The 17860-nt window shown below is 41.1% G+C and overlaps 1 protein-coding gene across 4 annotated transcripts; it reads left to right on the forward strand.

The window, feature by feature from the left end:
• Positions 1–210: 210 nt before the first annotated feature.
• Toporsl (topoisomerase I binding, arginine/serine-rich like) lies at positions 211–16367 on the forward strand. Of its 4 annotated transcripts, none has more exons than NM_026652.3 (2): positions 211–273; positions 13763–16367. In NM_026652.3, the coding sequence occupies exon 2, from the start codon at positions 14046–14048 to the stop codon at positions 16095–16097; it is 2052 nt and encodes a 683-aa protein (NP_080928.1). In that variant the 5' UTR covers positions 211–273; positions 13763–14045; the 3' UTR covers positions 16098–16367. The 4 variants fall into 4 exon arrangements, with proteins under 4 accessions (NP_080928.1, XP_006538281.1, NP_001343222.1 ...); XM_006538218.3 differs by having other exon boundaries at positions 13775–16367; NM_001356293.1 differs by lacking the exon at positions 211–273 and adding an exon at positions 11143–11251 and having other exon boundaries at positions 13775–16367.
• Positions 16368–17860: the final 1493 nt, after the last annotated feature.

The raw sequence follows: 17860 nt of genomic DNA on the forward strand, positions 1-17860 counted from the left end.
GGTTCCCTGAGTCTCCAGTGTACTTGTTATAGATTTATTAGTTGAGGCTAGGCACCTCATTGTCAGTTGTTCTTGCATTTTTTGACCAGTTGTGGTTTGCTCTGATGGTCTCCATCTGCTGGAAAATGACGCTTCACTCATGAAAGGAGGAAGCTACAGGTCACTGAGAGGACAAACATAAGTATTTAGAATGCAGTTAGCAGTTAAACTGATTTTTTGAAGGTTCTAAGAGCAGATCGGACTTCTCAGTGGTCATAGCCATAAAAATACAAGGTACCAGGACTTCCTACAACAGCAACTTTTCCAGAAATAATTTTCTTCTCTTTTTATTAACTAATTATTTTATTTATTTACATACAAAATGTTGCCCCCCCCTTCCTGCCTCCCCTTACAGATGGACCCCTGGGAGCTCCCAGAGACTGAGTCATCAAACAAACAGTATACAGAAATGATTTTCAAAGTGCTAAAAACTGACTAAGAATTTACTAAGCCATCAAAGTTAGCAAACGGTATATGCAGATGAGACAAAAAGTGGAGAATTCATTTATTATTTCATGTGGCTTAATGTTGCTATATAATTTTTTTCTATGAGTTATCTGGTACAAATCATCAAAATATGACCCTTCGTACCTGTGTACTAAGAGGAGTCTCATGGCCAGCCTCCTGGGAATCCACAGTGCAGTGATGTAGTCTTAGTTTCCAACTGAGCCAGAGAGGCAGATGGGAATGCAAAGGACCTGAGGATAGTAGGCACGGGTCCTGAGTCCAATCTAACTCAGTCAGGATTACTTCATGGAGGTGGCCTTGCATGCAGGCATATGGCCCCGTCCTACTCAGTACTAAAGGAGTGAATCTGCCAAAGGCTGGCATTTAGCTTTCCTCTCAATGACTTGGGTCACTGATCTGTTTTCTGATAATATCCTCTTCTCTGGTAATCATTTTACAATGCTATCTCTAGTTTCTTTAGCCACTCTTCCACCCCACTTGTCCCATTTCAGAGTTCATGTCTATGGCCATCTCACTCAAGTCTTTGTACTCCTATGCACTACTTTGTTTAGTTCTTTTGTGTAAAATCTTGGTATACTTGCTCTTTTTGGATTTCAAAGAAAGTTTGTAAAGCTACCAACTTGTGTGTAAGCACAGCTTTGGCCACCTTAAGCTTTCCTATACTCCTAGTTGTATAGATTCTTTGCATGAATAGTGCTAGCCCAGTGAAACATACACAGGAAAGTGGGTTGAATTCTCCTTTTTAGTCAAGAGCCTCTCTTACTTTTTATCAATATTTGGGGCAGATTTCATAGCGCCTCTGATTATTAAAATTCAGTCCATGTATATACTTTTTCACAATTCTGGTGGGTTTCTTAGTGATAAGAGTAAAATAAAGTCAAGTCATCTAAGTGTGTGAATGTGAGAGATATAGCAACACGAGGAGATTAGTCTTTTACAGGAAAAAGGCATTCAAAATGGTCCAAAATAAATCGTGTCATGGTCTAGCTTTCTGTATGAGATTGATAAGAGTATCCTCAGAGGAGAATAATCTTTTGAAAGGCCACAATCAAGTAGATTAATAACAGTAGGTGCTGGTCATAATCTAGAACAGGGTTTTGAAATATTTTCTGCAAAGGGGTGAATAGAAAATGTTTTCAAACTTGCAATTTATATATTAGAGTAGCCGCTGCTGGGCTCTAGGCTCATCACAAGAACGCATAATAGAAACAAGCAAAAAAATGGGTGTGGCTTCACTCCCAATAAGCTTTGTTTTCCACAATTAGTTCCCTGGCTTTGAACTGAATTATTGTGTGTGACAGAAATATTAAGAAAAGGAAAGGAACTTTTGGAGGAATATGCAGAAGCAGTAAACTAAATGTATGCTGATTATATTCAAGTTGTGTTCAGAAATGGGAGGTTTAGTCATTCAAATTGATGGAGTCGTGGGACCATGATTTCTATGACATTGAAATATTTGCTTTCCATTTGACTCTTTGACCATGAAAAATATTGGCCGTGCCATTTCCATTTTTAGCAATGCTTGAGAAATTTATGGCTTGGGAAGAAAATAAATTCTTTTGGGGAAAGTGGAGCAAACTCCTTGAACAGAGGAAGCCCGGGCCCAGGGAATATGTCTGTGAGAGAGCAGCAGATCAGCCTTGGTCATCTGGGTGACCAAGAACACTCGTGGATATGGTTCCTGCTTCTCAGGCTTCTACATTCCTAGGCCCGTGAGGCTTCTGTTGTAGCTACTTGCATGCTGAGATGGCTATTCATAAGCAGTCAGGTGATTGCAGGAAGTCTGGATAATGTGCAAGCCATGCTTAACTCCGTGGACACTGGGGTGGTCATATGAGAAGAGAGTTCACTGGCCTCCATATTTCATAGGAGTCACTCTCTTCCATCCATTTTCTTAACAATGCATCTCCTGGCACTATTTATGATGCTGCAAGGGTAGAGCCTGATTGAAATGTGGATCCATGCTTGGCTTGAAATGACTGCTAGTACACTCTGAGCAATTGTGATAGATAGGTTTTGTGTTTCTCCCGGTGCCTCTCCATGTAAATTGATGACTGTTGCCCAGGGGAATGAGCTGGGCCTGAAAACACAAAGAGAGATTAGTTTAAGTGTGACAAGGCCATCATCTATAACGAGGGGCATATATCACTGTCGAGTAAGAGAGCTATGGTGCCAGGAAGACCCCTACTGCATATGGAAGGTCTCTGACTCCATGGCTGACTGTCTAAGCCTTCTTAGCTCAACTGAACTTGTTCCCTCCAAAAAGCACTCTTTATTCAAATACGACAAAATAATTACTACTACCATTTGGCTTTGAATGGCTCAATTATGGCTGCAGTCACTTGTGCTAGTAATTACTAGAATTATGGTTTGGGCCTAAGGCCAGTTCTATCTTTCTGCTCTTCCCCATGGAAGCAAGGAAAGACATTTTATGGGAAAATAGATGATTTCCAGAGCCAGGTTGTAACAATTCATTTTAAATGACCTCAGTCAATTAGAAAATAAAATGAAACGGTCTGGCTGAGAACAAGGTTGGACTTTTTTTTTTTTTTTTTTTTAATGCTCTTTAAGAAGTCTGGCACCCTATGATGGTGATCCTTGAATAATTCTAGTCTGCAAGAATGCAGAAAAGCCTGTGTTTCCCTCTTATAGTCTTGTTACTATGCTAACCCTGTTAGAACTTCTTATTAGTTGGTTGTTATTTGATCCATGATACTTTGGTTTTCCTAGAGCAGATATTCCGGATTCTTAACAAAGCCTTCTGGAAATAAGAACACACTGGGAATGTTTTGTAGGTTTAGGGGCTTTCTCCGTGTTTTATTTCTAAAAGTCCTCAGTAAACAGGAGGTGATACTCATGTAAAGAACACAGACAACCAGAGAGGCTTCCTCCAGTGGCAGATGGGAACAGATGCAGAGACCCACAGCCAGACATCATGTAGAGTTGAAATTGGAGTTCTTCATCAAATTACGCCCCCTCAGACCTCAGGCAATTCAGCAAAATATGAGGTGGGAAGATTGCAAGAGCCAGAGGAGATAGAGGACACCAGGAGAACAGGGAACTCTGAATCCACTAATCAAGGCAAATAGGAGGTCACAGAGATTAGCAGCAAGCACAGGCCCACATGGGCTTACACCTGGTCCTCTGTGCACCCTATAGCTATCAGCTTAGCATTTATATGGAACTCCTGACTTAGAGAAAGGGGGGGTCTTTGACTTGATTGCCTGCTCTTGGGACTCCTTTCCTCCTCTTAGGTAGCTATGTCCAACTTCGATACACATTTTTTTTTGCTTCATCTTATTATATTTTATTTGTCATATTTGTTTGTTATCTCTTAGAAGCCTTTTCTTTTCTAATGAGAGATAGAAAGGGAGTGGATCCAGAGGGAAGGGGGGGGGGGTATAGAGGAACTGGGAGAAGAGGGAGGGGAAACTAAAACCAGGACATATTGTATAAGAAAAAAATGTATTTTCAATTGGAGAGAGAGAGAGAGAGAGAGAGAGAGAGAGAGAGAGAGAGAGAGAGAGAGAGAGAGAAACATAGATGACTCTCAAATTCTGGAAGTCAGTTTTCTCCAAAATAGCTTTGGTTAATTATGTCAGCTAATACTCCTGATTTCTTAATCTTGAAATGGGAATGCATACAAGAAATATTTGTCTTGAAGTGTTTGTGAGCCTCAAATAAAGAACCAGAAAGGAAACAAATCAAAAGCAACGAATAGAAAATAGCTAAAAGCATGGCCTGCTGGGTAGACTTCTATTGTCTACCCGACACATACCAGAGTCACCTGGGAAGAGGAAACCACAACTGAGTAGATGCTTTGATTAGATTAGTCTGTGGGCATGTCTGTGGAATATTTCTTGTTTGCTAATTGATGTGGGAGGGTTCAGCCCACGGTGGGCAGTGTCATCCTTAGGTACCTCCTATATAATAAAGCAGATTGAGCAGAAGCCAAATAGAACACACCAGTATGTAGTTTTCTGCCATGGTTCCTGCCTCCTCTGCCTCTGCCTCTGCCTCTGCCTCTGCCTCTGCCTCTGCCTCTGCCTCTGCCTCTGCCTCTGCCTCTGCCTCTGCCTCTGCCTCTGCCTCTGCCTCTGCCTCTGCCTCCTCTGCCTCTACCTCTGCCTCTGCCTCTGCCTCCTCTGCCTCTGCCTCTGCCTCTCTGCCTCCTCTGCCTCCTCTGCCTCTGCCTCCTCTGCCTCCTGCCTCCTGCCTCTGCCTCCTCTGCCTCTGCCTCTGCCTCCTCTGCCTCTGCCTCTGCCTCTCTGCCTCTGCCTCTGCCTCTCTGCCTCCTCTGCCTCCTCTGCCTCCTCTGCCTCTGCCTCCTCTGCCTCCTGCCTCCTCCCTCCTGCCTCCTGCCTCCTGCCTCCTGCCTCCTGCCTCCTGCCTCCTGCCTCCTGCCTTCTGCCTCTGCCTCCTCTGCCTCCTGCCTCCTCCCTCCTGCCTCCTGCCTCCTGCCTCCTGCCTCCTGCCTCCTGCCTCCTGCCTCCTGCCTCCTGCCTCTGCCTCCTCTGCCTCTCTGCCTCTGCCTCTGCCTCTGCCTCTGCCTCTGCCTCTGCCTCTCTGCCTCTGCCTCCTCTGCCTCTGCCTCTGCCTCTCTGCCTCCTCTGCCTCCTCTGCCTCTGCCTCCTCTGCCTCTCTGCCTCCTCTGCCTCTGCCTCTGCCTCTGCCTCTGCCTCTGCCTCTGCCTCCTCTGCCTCTGCCTCTGCCTCTCTGCCTCCTCTGCCTCCTCTGCCTCTGCCTCCTCTGCCTCCTGCCTCCTGCCTCCTGCCTCCTGCCTCTGCCTCCTCTGCCTCTCTGCCTCCTCTGCCTCTGCCTCTGCCTCTGCCTCTCTGCCTCCTCTGCCTCTGCCTCCTCTGCCTCCTGCCTCTGCCTCCTCTGCCTCTCTGCCTCCTCTGTCTCCTCTGCCTCTGCCTCTGCCTCTCTGCCTCTGCCTCCTCTGCCTCTGCCTCCTCTGCCTCCTGCCTCTGCCTTCTCTGCCTCTCTGCCTCCTCTGTCTCCTCTGCCTCTGCCTCTGCCTCTGCCTCTGCCTCTGCCTCTGCCTCTGCCTCTGCCTCTGCTTGAGTCCCTGCCCTGTATTTCCCTAAGTGATAGACTGTAAATTGCCAACTGAAATAATGGTCTTGTACCTGGTATTGTAAGGCTAATAACCCTCTGCCCCCAGTGGCTTTTAGTCATGGTGTTTATCACAGCAACAGAAAGCAAACTAGGATACATGGCAAGTATTAATTAAACTATATCAATAACCATTTTAAATGTGAGGCCTCTAACTAGACTGATTGAAACACAGTAGATAGAAAAAAATGCTATATACATGAAACCCAGTCTAACCATGAAAATTCTATTCAGAGTAAAAGAATAGTTGATTGCTGGGGGCTAACCATGATGCTTCTCTCTTGAGGTAAGTCAAGGGGGAGAAGCTTCAGCAGGGGCAAGAAGTGGCCTCGTGAAGCAGGGCAGTGGTGGCGCACGCCTTTAATCCCAGCACTTGGGAGGCAGAGGTTGGTCTTGTGAGATATTTAGAGTTGCCTTTTCTATAATAAAATGTTTACCTGTCTTAAGTTTAAGTTACCCTGGAGTGGTAGCTGACCTGCCTAAGTTCCTCTTTAGCCAGAAACTTCAGTCTCTGGCTTTTAGCACCTCAAAGTAAAACAGAGGGAAATTAAGTAAAAGGATTTTTGGCCAGTGCTCCTTTCTTGGGTGAATCAGCCAGAAGCCTCTCTGGCTAAGCTGATTAACTCTTTGTAGACCAGAGCAGAAGGAAAGGAAAAGAATTAAGATGGTTTATGCAGTCAAATATGCACAGACACACATACATTCAAACATTTACACACCCACACTCTGGCCAGGCTGGACTGTCACAACAAACTCCACAAGTATTCATAGATGCTTACATATATAGACATATACAGTCACACAAATATATAGACAAATATGCACATTTTGATGGATGGATGGGTGGGTGGATGGGTGGGGTAGAACCTCTCCAAGTAAAACCACTCAACCAACATCTTTATTTCTTCTCTCTGGTCTTTTATACCTTCTTAGACAAAAAATTCTTTAGAAAATTACCTCAGAGATAAATGTTACATAGAACGGGAGTTTAGTGTAATTATGAAAGCTCATTGTATTTCTTATTATGCAGCCTTTACTTACTATTCTGAGGACAGGGCACGTTCCATTCTTGACTTTATATCGTTTTTTTCTAGCAACTAAGACTATCTCTAAAACCTTTCTTCCTAAAATTATTTGAATCAAATCGGGACTTTTATAGAATCATTACCTATTTGTCTATATAGCATTACTAAAAGATCTTCTTAGGTCTGCATAAATCTGCTCAAAAAGGTGGTTCAACTCCTAGTGAGTGTTATTTATTTAATAATAACAGGAAAAGCATATTACTAGCAGGAATCTTTCCTCGGATATAATCTCAGCCTTGCCTACAGAAGCAAATCCATCACAGAGTGACAGTCTATGGTGGAACTCTCAGGAAGATCACCTGCTAGTTTTTAAGCTCTTTTAGATGGCTCTTGTCAGAGAATGATATACTATGCTAACACTAATTAAAAGAAAACTAAAATTGCTACAGAAACTTGTCAAAAAAAAGCAAACATCAACTCAAGAAAAATTATCAGAGAAAAAGAGATACATTGTATATGATAAAGAACTCTTATTGTATATGGAAATATCCACCTAGCAAAGGGACATCAATATGTATGCAGCCTAGTGCACTAGAACTGCAAGGAGAAAAAGGCAAATACAGGATTATAGTTGGAGATGCCCATACCACCCTCTTTCAGTAATTGATAGACCAAGCAGGCACAGAATCAGTAAGGATATGGGTGACTTGAGTTCTGCTGTCAATCAGCTTGATCTAGTTGACAGTTATAGGACAGTCCACCTACCAACACCAGATTGCACATCCTCATCAAACTCACATGGAATACTCATTAAGACAGACAATATCCTGACCCATAAAATATACCTTAGCAAATATAAAAAGGACAGGAATCTCAGAGAGTATGCCTTCAAATCACGATGCAGTCAAACTAGAAATAAATGACAGAAAGATGCCTTGGAAATCCCCACATATGTGGCAGACATGGAACAGAGGCATTGAACTTGGCGTTTACTTTTGAGGTCTTACGTGTGGGACTTACAGACTGACGAGTTTCGATTTCTCAGTTAACACATTAGTATATTAAGCATGGTATCTTTAAGCAAAGATGGGCAAAATACAACCGTATGTTATTACATTGATTAAAATGTTGTTAGAGTCTTGACAAAACCTAATTTGCATTTATTCAGCAGACACTATTTGTGAAGCATTTTCTTTTCTTTTTTTTTATACTTTTTATTAGGTATTTTCCTCATTTACATTTCCAATGCTATCCCCCATACCCTCCCACCCACTCCCCTATCCACCCACTCCCACTTTTTGGCCCTGGCGTTCCCCTGTACTGGGGCATATAAAGTTTGCAAGTCCAATGGGCCTCTCTTTCCAGTGATGGCCAACTAGGCCATCTTTTGATACATATGCAGCTAGAGTCAAGAGCTTCGGGGTACTGGTTAGTTCATAATGTTGTTCTACCTATAGGGTTGCAGATCCCTTTAGTTCCTTGGGTACTTTCTCTAGCTCCTCCATTGGGGGCCCTGTGATCCATCCAATAGCTGACTGTGAGCATCCACTTCTGTGTTTGCTAGGCCCTGGCATAGTCTCACAAGAGACAGCTACATCTGGGTCCTTTCAGCAAAATCTTGCTAGTGTATGCAATGGTGTCAGCGTTTGGAAGCTGATTATGGGATGGAACCCTGGATATGGCAGGCTCTAGATGGTCCATCCTTTTGACACAGCTCCAAACTTTGTCTCTGTAACTGTGAAGCATTTTCATCTTTAACTTTTATTTATTCTTTCTCCCCATTCCCTCTCTCTGTGTGTTTCAAGGTATGTGTGTGGGTACACAGGTACCAAGGCCCAAAGACAAATTCTATGGAGTCAATTGTCACCTCTCAACCGGTTGAGGCAGAAACATTTTCATTTCTGCTGCTGCACTGAGTACCCTAGGCTAGCCAGCCTGAAAGCATTGGAGTGATTCTCTGGTTTCCAACTCCGTCTCTCTGTAGGGTACTGAGATTACAGATGCACTCCACTATATTGCTTCCCCATTTTTAATGTAATTTCTGGAGGTCAAACTCAGATGACTGGGTTTATATGACAAGTGCTTTAACCTGATGGCCCATCTCCCCTGTCCTCAAAAATCTTTAACCCCAAATTTGTTGAACAGTTACCCATAGGGCATCCTTCCATGTCAGTTATTTGAAGCAGTGGACACCCAGTGATGTATAAACCACAGATACAATCCTGTTCTCATGAAGCTTCTATTTCAGTGAGAGCAGAGAAGAAACAGACACATGTTAGCATAACACATTGTGGTGATGGGTGCTATAAAACAACAAACAAACAAACAAACAAACAAACAAACAAACAAACGTCTCATGGCCCAGCATCCAAGTTAAGTGATTAAAACATAGTGAAGTCACTTAAGTTACTTATCTAAAATTTTTTTTTCAAACAAAAAAATTATCAAAATGTAAGTAGATTTTTTTTCTGGTGTCAAACTCCTGATCTTTAAGCTACTTTATACGTGGGTCTTTCTTACAAATGTGTGTGTATTGTGATTTTGTTTTTGCTTTTTGTTGTTTGTTTGCTTTAGTAGAAGAATTGCTCTCGTACAGCAAGGAATGCATCTCCAAACATACTAAGCTAACACTACAAACAGGGTTCTTAACTGGGCAGGGTGGGCAATACCAGTATCTGGAGACCTTTCTGCTTGGTGTAGGGTACCACTTGCACCTTCTAGGTAGGGACTAAAGACAATACTTAGCACCCTACAGTCTATAACAAATAATTATGCATCCCAATGAGTATAGAAACTCTGCTCTAAAGTCATAAACAAAGTCAGAAGATATGGTCTTCCAAGTCCTGTACTCAGGACCCAGGTCAGAAAACAGAAGATCAAGTTTCTAGCCCCTGGTTATCGGATGAACTGTTTGGAATTGTCTTGCCATTGCTACGTGATAATCTTCCTTAACCTGATGAGTCCTCACTTTAAATGGCAAGACATGCCCTTCCCAGTATCCTCTTCATCTCGTTGCTGCTTTTGAATTCTGAGACCTTAAGAACTGAGGGAGGGAAAGAAAAAATTAAAAAAGGAAAGGAAGAGAAAGATAGGAGGGGTAAAGAGGATGCAGATTTGTTTCTGTGTTCACTGATGTGTATATGAGCGACTTCTGAAATACGTTAACTTCTACCGTCTACTATCTCATCTAATCATGTCACAAAGCTCAGGGAGTAAGAGACTAGTATGAGAAAAGCACGTGTCCCCTTCACTTCCCTCTAAGTAGGGCTGGTGGTGTGTATTGTCCTAGAGTTGCAAACTTTCAAAAATTCTGCTTATCTGAAGTTACAGAATTCTTATAGAAAACACTTTTTTTTTTTTTTTGTAAAAAAAAGAAGGGCTAGAAAAATGCCTAACTAGGTAAAAGTGCTTGTTTTGCATGCCCGATTCTTTGCGTTCCATGTCCAAAACCCATGCAAGAAATCTGGCAATGGTTGTACACAATTGTAATTTGACCACTCTATGGTGAGATTGAAAGAGACTGAAGAATCATCCCAAAGCTCATGGGCCAGCCAGCCTAGTGTATGTGCATGTCAGAAATAGCAGAAGAGATCGGGCCTCAGCACGGTGAAAGGAGAAAACTAACTCTTTCAGAAAGCTCTTCTCTCATCTCTGTAGACAGGCTTACACACACACACACACACACACACACACACACACACACACACACACACACACGCACGCACGCACGCACACACACACACACACACACACACACACACAAGAGGTGATACAGTGTATTGCATGAAACCCTCTCTGAGTAACACTTAAAATGACTGTTCTATTAAATAACTATTAGATGCCAGAAACCTTCTCTGATTCCTCCCAAATGCCCTTCAATCTTCGGTGTTTCATCCCAGGTCTGGGTAACCGAGTGACCTGAACAACCACAACCAAGCTAAACTACTGCAGCACAGCAGAGAAGCAACAACAATAAAGAATAATGCTCCAATAGTACGGTCTGCTACCTACTATTTAGACATGAATGAGTAAAAAAAATGTGAAAAAAATGTTTAAACTCATTTTGCTTCCAAAATGGTAGTTCACAGCCAAGACGTGAGTAACTCCATCTTGTGTACATATTAAACTGTTTATTCATAAGCATTGTTTAAAGAGAAAGTGACAAGTTTGTGATTAAATAATTTAAATCCAAACATTTGCATATTTTGGGGGGAGGAGCATTTATTCATCAAGAAAGACTGCATTCCATTTAGTGTTTACTATCTTCTGAGTCAGACTTCTTGCTAGTGTGTTGCTTTAGATATACTAGAAGATGAAAGATTCCTCTAAATCATTGGCCTGAATCCTGTCTTATTCATCATTGCATCTTAACATGACTTGCTCATACGAAATACAATATGCCAAGCTTCATGACGCTTTCTCTGTAACTTCAGCCTGAAATAGAACTTGCCCTGAGTTCTGAATTCTGTCTCTAGGGTAAACAGAAGAGATTAATCAGTATAAACAAAGGAATCCAGCAGCTAAGGTTCAGCCGAATGGGGTCTTGTTCATTTACTGAGGAATGCAATACATGCCCTTTTCCTTTTCAAGATGAAGGCTTGGTGAGAAAATAGTCTATTGAAAGGAGCTGTGTCTAGAATATTGAGCTAATTTCTGAAATTCATCTTCTCTGACATTATGGAATGACAAGTTGGCTTTAACTTAGGTCTTTGAAGACAGATTCTTCAAAGGCGAAAGTCTGTCATAGGATTACATAAGGGATTCCTGCAGCAGTTACACATGGAGCAACATGGCCATAAAGTTGACGGCCAAGGTGGATAGGAGTTTTGTTGTCATCATAATTCTTAAATCATCTTTGGGATGCTATTCTGCACACCGCTTCTTTATATGGATTCATGCCCACCATGCTCTCTTGCTAGTCTCTCTTCCAACTCTTAATTGTTTTCCTCCAGCATTTTTTTCTTACAGACTATACTTCACACACATTCTTCTTGAGAGAATGCTGGTGTGTGAAGTTTTGGAGCTTTAGTTCCCCAAAATGTCTCTCTCTGAAATCCTATAAAATTTTGATCTGCTTCATGACGGCCACATCTACTGACTATATAATTCCAGAATGGTATTGGCTTTAAACAGTTTGAAGATATACTCATCATTTTTAGTGACAATTGAAAAAGCACTTTATGTTTCATGTACTGCAGCTTCACTTTGGTTTATTTTGATCTGGGTTTCTTTGTTATTGGCTACAGTTGAATGTTATTATAATTCTAAGTGATGATTTACATATTTTACACATCCTTGAAAGATGTGAGCCCTTATCTCTTTCACAACTGCCTTTTCTAGTTTCCATCTTAAACCTAGTCATTTTGTTTTCTTTCTCTTATCTTCCAGTTTGTTTGTTTGTTTTTTTGTTTTTGCCTCTCTTGATGCAGCCTGAGTAATGGGTTCAGAGCTCTACTGTGCCATGGCAGTATCTCTCTTTGGCTGTGCTTATATTGCTTGATCCATTTAAATTTTCAATTTTTGTCATTTTTATTTCTCTTAATATTATTTGATTGTGTTTCATATCCTTCTGGGTACACACACACACACACACACACACACACACAAACACACACACACACACACACACACACACACACACACACACACATTCTCTCTTTGATTGCAATGATACCAGTAGTTGAAGCAAGGTCTTCACGTATGCTAATAAATTCTCTACAAATACTAGTGCTCTGCATTTTTAATTTGGGGACATGATCTCAGCTAAATTGCCCTGGATAGCCTTGAACTCCTCTGTAGCCCAGGCAGGGCTTGAACATGTGATCTTCTTTCCTCGGCCTTCCATGTATCAAGGATCGCAGTATTGCACCAAGTTTGTTACTGATTTTTAGTTATAAATTCATTTTTGGGAAATTTCTCATGAGACTTGAGTGTCCTGTGCTCCTGAGAGAATTTGTTTGCCTTTATTTATACTAGAATCATTGTAAAATTAAAATTATGAGTCCTTCAGCTACTTTCAGAACACATTGTTTGATATTAATCTATAAATATGTTGGCTTATTTCTAGCTATAAGTTTTTATGTTGACTCCTTGGGGTGGTATTTTAAAGCTAATCTCCTTTAAGACACCAACATTTGTATACACAGACTGAGAAAGGTGTCTTGTATCGAATGTTCAACCTCAAACACCTTCTATTCGTTGACCCCTGTCATTTGTAGCTGTCAGTTCTGCCTATCAGAACTGAAGCTCGAGAGCACCAGATGTAGGCAATGACCAGTGTTCATGTCCTTCTCCCAATATGCTTTAAAACATCTTACTTCTGAAAATTTTTCTCATAATCATCCACACAAATATGTATAATAGAGATATAACTTGTTATTCCTAGTGTAAATGTATTGCTTCTATTTGCACCTAGTTTATAGCACTCGCATCAAATAATCAGTGTCTAAGAACCCAAGCTGGGTCCCATAGAAAGCAACCTCCTTCCCTTTCATCCTCCCCAGTGCTGCTAGCATAACAAGTGTGAGCCACTAAGTCTGACTGTCCAACAGTTTACATGGTGTTCCATATTTCTTTATTTAAGTTAACAGTATATTCAGCCATCTACTTTTCTTGGTAATAAGCCTTCTCATTTCACTTGAATAGATGCTTAATATTAAATACAATGAACAGAGCATCATTCATCCAACACATCTCTCACTGATGTACATTTAGGTTATTTTCAGTTGTTTTTTTTAACCACCATTCAAACTGTCAATTTGTGTACTTTCTGTATATCTAAAATAAAAGTTTATAGTTAGAATTGTCAGGTCAAAGAATATGATGCTTAAATTTTTAAAAATATATCCTCTGAGATTATATAATATAATCGCATCATTTCCATTTTCTTTTCCTCACATGTACTACTCCTCCTTGCTCTCTGTCAAATTCAGGAATTCTTTTCCTTTAATTGTTGTTGTTGTTGTTGTTGTTGTTGTTGTTGTGTGTGTGTGTGTGTGTGTGTGAGAGAGAGAGAGGTATTAGTAAGTAAATAAATACAACCTGCACAATCTGTAGACTACTACTTGTATGCGTATGTTTTCAGGGATAACATTTCTTTTCTTTTCTTTGAGCTTGCCTTTCAGACCTTGAAAAACTACGTTGAAAAAGAAACAACCACAAAATGCCTGTATCTTCACTGCCTCGTATTCACTGTGCGCCCTGTGCACGTTACCAAGAATTTGAGAAATAGTTTGTCTCCTCCTAACGTCGTTCCAGTATTAATTCCAGAGTGAGCATATTATAAGCACATGCATGGAGTACTTTTAATAGATCTTTTTCATGCAAGATGAGAAACTGATTTGGAACTGTATTTTTTTCTCACCTTCGACTCATGAAATATGATCTGTTAAGCCAATGGCGATCGAGCTTTCATCCAAGTGTGAGTGCCCTAGCTGTGCGGAAGGTAGTCCGAGTGAGTCTGACTGGAATTACTCTTCCGGAAAGAGAGGGGATGGCGCTTCATACTCAAGGTTAACTAAGAAATCCACAATCTCTCCCATCATGCAACGCTTCCTTTCTCAGTGTTGTTCTAATGAACTGGGGAGCACTAACAAGGAAGACTTCACGTTTCTCGCTTCAGAGGAGGAAAGTTCTGTGGACTTCTCTCAAACACAAAACCTCAGCCAGACATCAAAGAAGACCAGATCATTGAGAGAACTGACTATCCAAGAACTACTGAGCAAGTTTGGAGACAATGAGAGGCTTCCACCCCACTCTGTGTCCTTGAGCCATTTTAGAGACCATGTGGTTGTGAAGTTTAGAAGAGCTCTGTACTATTCTGGGATCTGGGTAAAATATGTCCAGGGCTCTGGACTGAAAAGGTTCTTTTCAGCTCATTATTTTAAAAGAAATCCAAGTAGCCTGCACCGACTGATTCCCTGGCTGAAACGAGAACTCACAGCTATCTGTGGAGACTATGGTTACACAGTGAAGAATATCCTAACTGCCATTCTCCATCACATGACGAAATTTAACTTGAACAGTGAAGCTTTCACTCACCTACTGGAGCCTTATCTCTTCCAATACACCCAGCACTTTCTTCATGAGTTTATCAGTTTTGTTGATTCATCTTACAACATGGAGACCTATGACCGCAATGCCATCTATCAGTGTCCTGTTTCAAAGAGTTCGAAAAAGAAGAGCACGGTTTCAGCTCCAGCCTTTTCTTTCCCACAGGAGCTCTCCTTCATGAAATCTCAACGAGGCATAAAGCAGTCCAAGAAGACCTGGAATAAGACTGGGCAGAGCTCTGACTCTGGCTTGAAACAGTTTCCTAAGGGTCATTCCTCAAAAAATCCCCAAATCTCAACAACCCATCAGAAACCAGCAAATAAACGCCATGTTTGGACCAAAGATGAGTGGGGATCAGATGACTTCAGAGGCGTGGTGTGTACTACTAATTCACTGAATTGGGCTTATCTCAGGGCAAGAAGGCTAGACAAAGAGTATTATAGAAATGATAACCGAGAGAAAAAGTCAGAAAGCACAAAACTGCCTCCTGGCCATGTCCAGGATCTAAAGAGTCATGAAACAAGTCCAAACATCTTTAGAGCATTGGTAGATTCTAATCAGGCACCCCCCAAAAAGTACAATATAAGGGAAACAAATGTTTTGGATCCTGGCCAACAGGTACATTATCAGAAAAAAGAAACAGAAAGAAAGAAACTTGAAGAATCTTCACTAAAGGCTCTTCAAAGATTGCCCAAAGAAAGAATCTTGATAAAAAGCAAATCCAGAGAAAGTAATCATTCTTGTCTTTGTGTCTCCGAAAATAGCACCTCTCCTACTAGAAATGATAAGATGCTGACTTCTATTAGTAAAAAGATGGTAAGGTGCAGCCAGTCCTCCCAATGTGTAGAAGTTGGTTCACACCACAGTAGAAGAACCCAAAGACAATACAGTCCCAGGACACCCAGATCCAAATCCTGGTGTGTCAGAATTAGAAAGCAATCCATGAGCAGAGGTCAGAGTAATCTCTCTCTGAGGGAAAGTCACAGAAGCAAGCACTGTGCACTGTCAAAAGGAAGTGCTCATGGCTGTGAATCAACCTACAGGGTGGCATCTTTGAGCCCAGTCCACCATGACCAGGTTTGTTTAACAGCTGGAAAGAATTGCAAATGTGCATCCATGGGTGAAGGTGAATCTCAAACTGGAGGACATTGTGACAGTCTCTCATGCCTAAAGACTGAGAAATGTCACTCTCCAAGTAAGCTTGGTATGAAGGGGAAGCACCTAGTTGGTAGAGTTACGAGAATCAGAACACATAGGCGCAAAAAACCCAAATACCAGTGTGTGGGTACACAAACCACAGCAGAATTCAGGGATGACTTGGGGGATCTCGAGGATAAAAGCCAAAAAGGCTTTTTGAATTCTCATCCTGAATGTGTGACTTCCTGCAGAAGGTAAATTAGAAAAAGAAAGGAATTCAAGACTTCAGAACCTTCTAGCCAAGAATGAATCTAAAATAGATATCATCAGAAGCATAAAGATCTAAGTGGTTTTGAAAGGCAAATTAGTCTACTTAGCCACCAAGGCTCATTGAAAGTATGGATCTAATCTGAAATATATGAAAATATTTATCATAGTACTTTGTAACTAGAACAAAATATCTGATGATTAAATTCAAAGCTTTTTTTGGGCACAAGTATACATTATTAAATTATTCATTTATGTAAATATTTCTGTCTGCTTTTTTAAAATGAGTAGATTTCCTAAAAAAATTTTTTTACTTGGGCTCTGCGTAATGGCTCAGTGGGTAGAAGTGCTTGCTGCCTAGAGTCAATCCCTGAGAACCACATGGTAGAAGGAAAGAACCAATTCTTTCAAACTCTCCTCTGACAAGTATGTCATGGCATGGACATACCACCCTCATTCTAAACACACCCACAGAAGGAAGGGGACATAGTTTAAACTTTCTTTTAAATATGTTACTTCTATATATTTTTGAGTTTAACTATGAACATTGGTTGGTCAGATTTCCCAAAACTACAAAGACTATATTAATAATAGAAATATAGATAACTTAGCAAAGTTATACATATTAAGTTAAACTTGCTTGTGTGTGTGTTATATTTTAGAACTAATAGAATCAGTTCACACCAATCTACTTACTAGCAGAACTAGTGTGCCTAGAAAATATGACAGGACTACTGTCTTACCACATCTACTTGTCTCTCTCTATATATATATCATCACTGTTCAGCCACTAAGATTTTAAATCCATTTATGTAAACTCTAGTATTTTACAGCCTTCTCCACATAACCTCACATGTAGGTATTTTAAGCAGTTCTGATTCTTCACTCACAGAAGCCAGATCCAATGATGGGGACTACTCCTCATAAAGCTATTCAAAGCATTTTGCCTTTGGCCAAAGGATAGTCAGGTAGTGATTAAGCTATTCTTGTATGTCCCAAGAGTTTTCAAACTATTCTGAGATAAGAGTGTTTCTTCCAAATGATTTTGAGAATTGTTCTTTCTAACTCTATGAAGAATTGAGTTAGAATTTTGATGGGGATTGCATTGAATCTGTAGATTGCTTTTGGCAAGATGACCATTTTTACTATATTAATCCTGCCAATCCATGAGGAACCCATGGCTCCATCTCCATGTGGCAGAGGATCGCCTTGTTGGACATCAATGGGAGGAGCAGCTCCCTTGGTCCTGTGGGGGTTCGATGACCCCCCACAGGGGGAATGCCAGGGCAAGAAGGCAGGAGTGGGTGGGTAGGTGGGCAGGGAAGCACCCTCATATAGGGGGATGAGATAGGAGGTTTCCAGAAGGGAGACCTAGAAAGGAGATAACATTTGAAATGTAAATAAAGAAAATATCCAATAATAATAATAAAAAAGAGTGGTTCTTCCTCCCTGATGGCAGATGGTAAAGGAGCTAAAGCTTGCACTCTACCATTAGCTATGTTTGTGAGTTTGTGAAGAATATGAGTTTAAGGTGAAGGGGAGGAAAGCTAACAGAGAGAAAAAAACAGATGAATTATAAGGAGAGGGTACTGGAAGCAGAGGCTGGGTCTTTTGAACTTGATTCATCTTCCTGGCTTTCAAGTGCTTCTTTAATTTTAAAATTCCACTGAGTTTTGCTGAGTCAGTGCTGTGCATCTTCACATCCTTTGATCCTTTCTGAAACCAGGATTGTGATGGAGTTATGCATAGGTGTG

The sequence above is a fragment of the Mus musculus genome, chromosome 4, assembly GCF_000001635.26.
Source record: "Mus musculus strain C57BL/6J chromosome 4, GRCm38.p6 C57BL/6J".
Lineage (NCBI taxonomy): Eukaryota > Metazoa > Chordata > Mammalia > Rodentia > Muridae > Mus > Mus musculus.